Source organism: Nicotiana tabacum, chromosome 14, assembly GCF_000715075.1.
Source record: "Nicotiana tabacum cultivar K326 chromosome 14, ASM71507v2, whole genome shotgun sequence".
In the NCBI taxonomy this organism is placed as follows: domain Eukaryota; kingdom Viridiplantae; phylum Streptophyta; class Magnoliopsida; order Solanales; family Solanaceae; genus Nicotiana; species Nicotiana tabacum.
Window position 1 is genome coordinate 60,632,830 of NC_134093.1, and position 8,771 is coordinate 60,641,600.

Below are 8,771 nucleotides of genomic sequence, written 5' to 3' on the forward strand. Positions count from 1 at the left end.
TTTTACACAATTCTCCAAAAGTCAACAAAAGTCAACCCTCGGGGCCGCCCGATCAAAACCCAAGTCCAAGGGTAGATCTTGACTACCCATAACCCCACGAGTCTGTATATGTATTTTGTTTTCAGATCCGAGTCCAATTCGACTCTCAAATCCCAAATTTTTATTTTTCAAAACTTAGAGAAAAATTCCTAAAATTTCTGTTTGATTCTCATAAATTTGATGTTAAATCTCATATGAAATCATGAAATATAGTCTAGGGTTCTAAAATGAGAGAAATGAGATGAAATCTCGACTTTCTAGCCCTTTGTTCAATTGCAGATGTCGCAAGCAATTGCAATGAAAGCCTCGCAATTGCGGCTAGTGATAACCTATGGGGAAGTCGCAAATGCGACATTGACTTCACATTTGCGAAGCCTGTCCCCATCGCAAATGCGACATAATTATCGCAAATGCGAGCCTACCTTGCCCAGATACTACTGCGCAATTGCGATCTAGGCATTGCAAATACAACACCTGAGACCCCCTTCTAAAATCGCAATTTCGATGCTGGTGTTCGTAATTGCGACACCTGAGGCATCATCACACCAACAACTATTAATTGGGTCCAAACCTTTCCGAAATACATCCGAAACTCACCCGAGTCGTCGGGGCTCCCAACCAAACATCCACACAAGCCTAAAAATATCATACGAACTCGATCGTGTGATCAAAACACAAAAATAATAAATAGAACTACGAATCGGACATCATAATGCATGAATTTCAAAAGAAAATTCAAGAACCTCTAGAATTGCAACTAAGCGTCCGAATCCTATCAAAATAACTCGAAATGACACCAAAATTTGCAGACAAGTTCCAAATAGTAAAACATGTCTATTCTAAGTCCCAAAACCAAATTCTAAACCCGATAACAAAAAAGTCAACCTACAATCAAACTTGGAAAAACTTCTAAACCTTAAATTGCCAACTTCGGCAAAACAAGTCAAATCAACCTAGGGACCTCCAAATTTGTTTTCGGGCATACTCCTAAGTCCAAAATTACGATACGAACCTATCAGAGCCATCAAAACACTACTTCGAGATTGTTTTCACAAAATTTAAACTTTGGTCAATATTTTAAACTTAGGCTTCTAAACCAAGAACCAAAGGGTCCAAATCAACCCAAAATTTTTCCAGAATGAAACTAACCAACCCCGCAAGTCATAAAATCATAAATACACATATGTGAAGTATTAAAAGGGGAAATGCAGATCATATACACAAAATGACCGGTCGGGTCGTTACAGCTTGGAACAAGTAGGTCCATCCATATGGCGTACGATGGCCTGCTGTCACTTGGGAAGGTGTGGTCGGCACTCGGTGCCATACTCTGCCTGAGCGTACCACTCTGTAACTGTGAACATAGGCCAACGAGGCCTACCTGCAAATTGACAATAACAATCAAGGCCGATGAGGCCATATTCTGAATCATCTGAAAATGACGTCTCTCTCATTTGAGGGGTAAACATACCCAAAAACTCATATATATAATTGTGTAGGCTGATGAGGCCACCATGAATGTCTCCAACCAGCAATACCAAACTGAACATATACACAAGGCTGGCAAGGCCACAATACTGATATACAAAATACACATGACTCGTCTACAAGCCTCTAGAGATAACTGAACGGTATCATGGTCGGGACAGGGCCTCGACCTACCCATCAAACCTATATATATAAAATTGACTCCAAGGTCTAAGCCTGGTAACTCCAAGGAAGTGGAGCTTACCAACAAAGCTGATATTTGACTCTGTCTACTGGGAAGGTCTATCCAGCTGTCTATCAGGACCTGCAGGCATGAAATGCAGCTTTTCCGGCAAAAGGGACGTCGGTGTGAAATAATGTACTGAATATGTAAGGAAATAAAATAACTGAAAGCTGAAACTGAACCGATAATATAATAATTGAAAGTAACTGGGAGTCAAAGATGATCTGAAGATATGCTTACCTGCTGATACTGACTCAACTCTCTCAATATAGTAAGTAAAATAGTTGTCCGGCCCTATAAGGCTCGGTACGTGTAACTGCTCTGCCGTAGTAGGCTCGCTCATAGGCACTCTGCCATACTAGGATCTGTATCTCGGCCATTCTGGACTCGCTCATAGGCGCTCGACCATAATAGGCATGGTATATCACTTACCATCTGATCAGAGGTTGCCCAATAAGGGCCTGCCCGCCGATTATAGCTCGATGGTGGTGAAAGAATATTAAGTAAGTAAAAAACAAAGGGGTTATGAAATAAAATTAAAGAAAAAACTAGCCTAGTTGTGAGCTTAATCTTTACTGTAGCAGAGGTACGATCAATAATAAGAGCAGAAGAAAGTAAATGACTTTATGTTTTAGAGAGCAAAATATAGCTTTTTGTGTATAGAGTATTTTCCCCTATAAAATGGTGCTAATTCTCCTATTTATAGCCATATGTAGGGAGACAAAATCCCTAAAGCAAGCTTCTCTTGAATGAGAATAAAACCGTCATTGATGGATGCGTAACGGTTCTTTGGGATTCATCCAGCGCTGGTCACATACTTGCATCAGGTGCCAGTTATTTGCTGACTCGCGTCCCACTAGTCTCCAGTTCCACGTGTAATCTCCTCATTCGTCCAATTGTCGCTATCCAATTTTATCGTATACACTTGTATGTCCATTCCCTCTCTTCCTCGTAAGGATAAGAAATAGAAAAAGTTGAACAAATGCAGAGAAAACAGAGAAGAAGAAGAGAGGAGTGCCTGTCCCTTTTCTGAATAGGGGTTATTTTGTAAAAGCTGGCTATATTCGAAACAGCGGCTTTAAAACTGGAAATCTGCGAAATAATTCATTAAGCAGCCCAAGTCTTAAGAGGCCCAGCTAAAAGTGGGACCCTCTGTTCCTCCTCCTTTCGCTTTTATCTTATCTGCGCAAAGAATCCATGGTGTGTAACTAACTATTCATCCATTACCTGACTTCCTCTAAGCACAGTAGCCAAAATGGCTTCTTTGACACAACAATTCGGAGGGTTGAAATGCCCACCAATTTCAACAGCAAGGCTTCAATCCAAGAAGCTTAAGGTGAATCCCATTAATCATCAGAATAAGGCTAACAAAGCAAGAATAGTAGCACAAGCTGCAGCAGTGGTCACAAATGCACAAACAAGAGAAAGACAAAAGCTTAAGGAGATGTTCGAGGATGCCTATGAGCGATGCCGTACTGCACCTTTGGAAGGTGTTGCCTTTACTGTTGAAGATTTTCACTCTGCCCTTGAAAAATATGATTTTGACTCCGAAGTTGGTACCAAGGTTAGCTCCCAACTTCTTCATTTTTGTGTTTAAAAATGGATTCTTGGACTAATTAGGAAAAACTTGAAAGGATATATATTAGTTTATGATAGTAAATTGGGTCACATTTTGAGACAATGCTTCAATGTAGTTAAATTGGTACCAAGGTTGGCTCATTGCACGCTATATCTGTTGTCATATCAAATTCTTGATGCTGTCTTGGACTAATTGGGAAAACAATGAAATAGTTGAGTGCTGTTTGTTTTTTAATTGTAAAATGGGTTACATTTTGAGATGCTAAAGGTCAATTCTTAACGGGGTTTGGGTTAACAGGGGAATTATTTTAACCTGATAAGTATATGATTTCATAATAGCTTGAAATGGATACAAAGGATTTAAATATCCTACCTCAACTAGTTTGGGATTAATTGATGTTAGTATACAATTTCATGAAACTTTCATATTAATCTGTTATTATTTATGATTCGACGCTTATAGCTGGAGTTGACCAAATGATGAAGCAAATGGATTTTATCTTCTTTCCAGGTCAAAGGAACAGTTTTCTCTGTGGATGCAAATGGAGCTCTAGTTGACATCACTGCAAAATCATCTGCATACTTGCCTTTACGAGAGGCTTCACTTCACACCATCAAGCACGTAGAGGAAGCCGGAATATATCCTGGTTTGCGTGAGGAGTTTGTGGTGGTTGGCGAAAATGAAGCTGATGATAGTTTGGTTTTGAGCTTGCGTTCGATTCAATATGACCTTGCATGGGAACGATGTAGGCAGCTACAAGCTGAAGATGTTGTTGTCAAAGGCAAGGTATGCACTTGTCCTGAATCATCAATGCTTTAGTAGCACATTCAATCCTGTAGCAATGGTCAAGTCTAGTTCTTTGGATGATTTTGCAGGTCGTTGGTGCAAATAAAGGTGGAGTGGTGGCTCTGGTGGAGGGGCTTCGTGGTTTTGTTCCGTTCTCGCAGATATCAACGGTTAGTTGTATATTCACCACATGAGCTATAACCTATTTTGTGAAGCTGTGACTGTTTCTTGTAGATCTTCCATCATCCAGACCTCATATACTGAGAGAGAGAGAGAGAGAGAGAGAGAGAGAGTTAGAGAGAGAGAGAGAGAGAGAGAGAGAATTACTTGGTCATTTGATTGAAACTCAATAAAAAGTGGCTCCTTATACAGGACTTGTTACCCTATTCTAATAGGATAAGTCACCTAATTTACAAGGATCCTATTAAAACGAATTAATCTCCTAACTAAATGTCCAAAACTGCAATATTCTACACGATTCTTACAGTGAGTCTGGACTTGACAGATATTTCAGATTGACCTATCCAGCCATTTTTTGTTTATTTTTACTGACTGATGCCTCTTTTCATAGCCTGTTGCAGTTTCTGTCCTTTATTTAAGATTTGCATGTGGTGATCGCCTGATTCACTCTATTGTGCCGCAAAGTTTCAACTTCTCACAAAGAGCACATTTATCAGCCCAAAAGTGAGACCAGCTTTTGTTTGGTAGATAGATTGATACTTCTTTTCTGCTATTAAATGGCAAGCTAAAGAAATGTAAAGTGGGATTTACCCACCATTAAGTTGTTTGAGCTGACTGAAATAAGCGGTATTATGAGGCCTAGGGGTACTCACATCCTAAGTTGCTCGGACTCTTCACTTTCAGTGCCGCACCCGTGTCGACACGATGTGGGTGTGGGTATGGGTGTGGGATCCGTGTCGGATCTGGTCAACCGATTTTGGGTACTTTGACCAAAATCAACGGAGAAATTTGGGACAGATACAATGATTTTTGAAAACAAATCAAAAGTTAGGGTGATATGGAAGAAAATGGAATACCTTGTATATATAAATTTCTATGTCAGTCCTTTTCCTTTTATCTCCTTCTAAAATTCTACTCTTGTTCAATATTTTCTCCTTCTCGGAATACCTTGTAAGTTTTTCACATAATGTCTCATAATTTAGACATATTTTTATAACTCTATTTTTAAATAATTGAATTATTTTTAGCCGAATCTCTGCACCCGTATCCGTACCTGGATCCGTACCTCCGAATCTTTAAATTTAGATCATGAAGGATCTGACCTCTAGATCCGCACCCGTATCGGACACCCGCACCCGAGTCCGAGCAACTTAGTTCACATCCACATGTTGAGAATAAAAAGGAAGGTTGCAAGTATGGGATATTGTGTCTACTATCTGTTTGTTTAAACAATCATTAGTGCAATTTACTTCTTGCAAGGCCTACTTTTGCAATTTTTGTCGTAATTTTACAGATATTCTATAGTTGCATGTAAGATTTGATACTCGACTAGAAAACTTATTTAGTTAATTGTACCATATTAGTATCTATGCCGATATTCAATTTCTCCTACAAGGAGAACCAAGAAAATTTCCAAATGGCTGGCGATTTTACTATATGAGGGACATTTTTGCGATTTGTTAGTTAAAAGACGATAGAATATAACTGAATAGCTATAAGTTCTAGTTTTGCATCCATTATCTCCTCGGCGTTTTTCACCTATGAAATTATCTTCTTAATTCGAAATCAAACCATGGGGTATAATTTGGTGATTAGGAGCTTTGTCTTTCCTTGTTACAAAAATAATGTTTTGGTAACAGTGGTGTATGGGCCTGCTTGTACGTGCCTCAATTATTCCACAGAGTTACATGCTAACTTCCACCGGCACAGATACGGGGTTACTCTACCAACCAAGCCTTAGGCATATATGAAAAAATCACCTTGTGTTTTTAGTCTTTGCTGGGATTTGAACCTTGTTCTCCTGTGATTTTCACCCACTTCATTGACCACTAGGCCACACCCTTAGGTGCGTTTCCAAAAGTAAATTTGCTATGATTACTTGAAACTCACCATGCATAACTCTCTTTTGATTTGCCTTATCAAAATAAATAAATAAATCTCTTTCAATATTTCAGAAATCAACTGCAGAGGAACTTTTGGAAAAGGAGCTTCCTCTGAAGTTTGTTGAGGTTGATGAAGAGCAATCCAGACTTGTGCTCAGCAATCGTAAGGCCATGGCTGATAGTCAGGCACAATTAGGAATAGGCTCAGTCGTTCTTGGAACAGTTCAGAGCTTGAAACCATATGGTGCCTTCATTGACATTGGTGGGATCAATGGCCTTCTTCATGTGAGTCAGATCAGTCATGATCGTGTCTCTGATATTGCAACAGTCCTCCAGCCTGGTGACACTCTCAAGGTGTGTGTAGAAATCTCAAGCTCGGAAAAGTTTTTCGATGACTGGAGAAATCTCTAATCTTCTGCTCAATCTTGTTGTAGGTCATGATATTGAGCCATGATCGTGAGAGAGGTCGAGTGAGCCTTTCAACAAAGAAGCTAGAGCCTACACCTGGTGACATGATTCGCAATCCAAAGCTTGTCTTTGAGAAAGTAAGTATTTCCAAATGTTATTTATTTGTCTGCACTTGTAGTAAATCATCATTTCATGTTTGTGCATTTCTCCTACGTTTTGTTTTCACAGGCTGAGGAGATGGCCCAAACATTCAGGCAGAGAATTGCCCAAGCTGAAGCCATGGCCCGTGCAGATATGCTGAGGTTCCAGCCTGAGGTATTTTTCTTATGTCTTACTAATATGAAAATTGTTTCATTTTACAGGCATTGTAAAATATTATTATTTGAAAAGCTTTTTCTCCATTTGATCTTATATGAAGCATGCCAACATTATTTATATACCTTGGAGTGACTTTACATAAACTTATTGAGTTATGTGGAAATAGAACTCTGCCAATTAAGTTCGCTCTGTGTAAATATGGATATATATAAGCTGAGGAAGTAGAAAGAATAGGAAAAAGGAAAAGAAGCAGCAAAGTTGAGTATTGTTAGCCCAAGAAATTTGAAGACAATAACTGGAAGGCAGAAATTAGAGAAGCAACTGGATTCCCTCTCTCCCTTTCTTTCCACATCAAGAGATAAGATTAGAATTGGGTGATACGGAAGTGGGGATAATAGAACAAAGAAAAGAAAGAAAAATGGATACAAGTGGGAGGAGCCTTGAATAATAAAGGATATAGGATAAAATTTAAGCTGTTGGTTATGAGGATACTTAAGTCCGGTTCTAGCTTAATCGTCTCCCTTTAATATCTTCTTTGCTCATGCCCACCAATCTTCTTTGCTCAGCTAACCAAGTATTATGCTTTAATATAAAAATTGCTGAACTTTCTTATGAATTTCACTACTATCACCTCTATCCTATCTTATTTGATACCATCTCATCGGGCACAAACTTCAAATCTGTTTAATAGTCAACATATCAAATCAAAGTTCTAAATTTGAAGTGAATAAGAATTCTTGAAACTTATGAAATTTGTATAAAATAATAATGCTAGTGAAATGATGTCAAATGCTATAGAACGTCTAGAAACACAAAGTGTCATAAATTAATTGGTCTTCTGATGCTTCAATTGAAAACTGAATTTATCGTCATATTCTTTGCCTTGAAATAATTGCATGTGACTGAGAGTATTGACTTGTGTAAGTCTCCTTTTTTTTTTTTTTTTTTGTAACTTCTCAGAGTGGATTGACCCTGAACTCTGACGGGATTTTAGGCCCGCTGACCTCTGAACTACCCGAGGATGGACTGGATTTGAGTGAGATTCCGCCAGCTGAAGATTTATGAATTCTAAATGGACAACCCGCTTCTTTTAGACCTTTTTGTTTCAGAAATTGTATAAATGCTGTTTGTAGGTTTAGGAACCATTCACGATAAACGTATTCCTTCGGCAATTATTCTATTGTATTATTACCATGATTCTAAACAATTTGGCTTGCACTTCTTGCTAAGAATGAAGCATTGTTAAATAGCAATAACTGTTAAAGCATACATGCATTTTTGTTACTGTTGCAAGAATGATGTCCCGATATGATGAATCGTCTTAATACTGTAAACCTAAATAGAGTGAAATATATGCCGAGGAATAGACTTCACGTGATCTGAGATTTATTACAATTGATACTCCTTATGTTCTACTTTATGGGTCACTAAGTTGGAGAATTAAAGAGAATATTGTGACTGCAATTTTTGACTTGAAGGACATTTTCATGTAGCTTATAAGTATGTAAATTTTCTTTCAAAAAACTTACATAACGGAAATTAAGTAGTTTGAGTTTACATACTGAATTCTCACCTCAATACACAATGATTGTCTTCTTATGCCATGGTATGTAGAGAAGTCCCAATGTCAACAGTTGGTTTAGTATCTTATAATTGTTGAGATATTAAATGGACCAAGTTACTGCTCACGGGAAACAAAATTTGAAGATCGGTCAACAACTTTGGCTTGACAAGTTTGGTGGACAAGATGGGCTGACGGGGCAGAATTAAAGGTCAGTGGCACAAGAGGGGAAATCATCATATTATGGGATAATTGTCAGTGAAATTGCATAGACATTCAGTAATGATCTTACTCAATATCTTGCTT

The 8,771-nt window shown here is 38.3% G+C and overlaps 1 protein-coding gene across 1 annotated transcript; it reads left to right on the plus strand.

Annotated features, from left to right (window-relative positions):
• The first annotated feature begins 2,701 nt into the window (after positions 1–2,701).
• On the plus strand, positions 2,702–8,157 carry LOC107808631 (small ribosomal subunit protein bS1c). The gene is made up of 7 exons (XM_016633157.2): positions 2,702–3,314; positions 3,840–4,115; positions 4,205–4,285; positions 6,251–6,532; positions 6,613–6,723; positions 6,815–6,901; positions 7,865–8,157. Exons 1-7 carry the CDS (start codon positions 3,006–3,008, stop codon positions 7,967–7,969), a joined length of 1,251 nt encoding a protein of 416 aa, XP_016488643.1. The 5' UTR covers positions 2,702–3,005; the 3' UTR covers positions 7,970–8,157.
• The last annotated feature ends 614 nt before the right edge of the window (positions 8,158–8,771 follow it).

Excerpts from the sequence above, each read along its gene's own strand:
- LOC107808631 (XM_016633157.2), top strand. The coding sequence starts at position 3,006 with ATGGCTTCTTTGACACAACAATTCGGAGGGTTGAAATGCCCACCAATT. Across the intron at positions 4,116-4,204 it reads ATGTTGTTGTCAAAGGCAAG|GTCGTTGGTGCAAATAAAGG; the intron begins GTATGCACTTGT and ends ATGATTTTGCAG. Across the intron at positions 6,902-7,864 it reads TGCTGAGGTTCCAGCCTGAG|AGTGGATTGACCCTGAACTC; the intron begins GTATTTTTCTTA and ends GTAACTTCTCAG.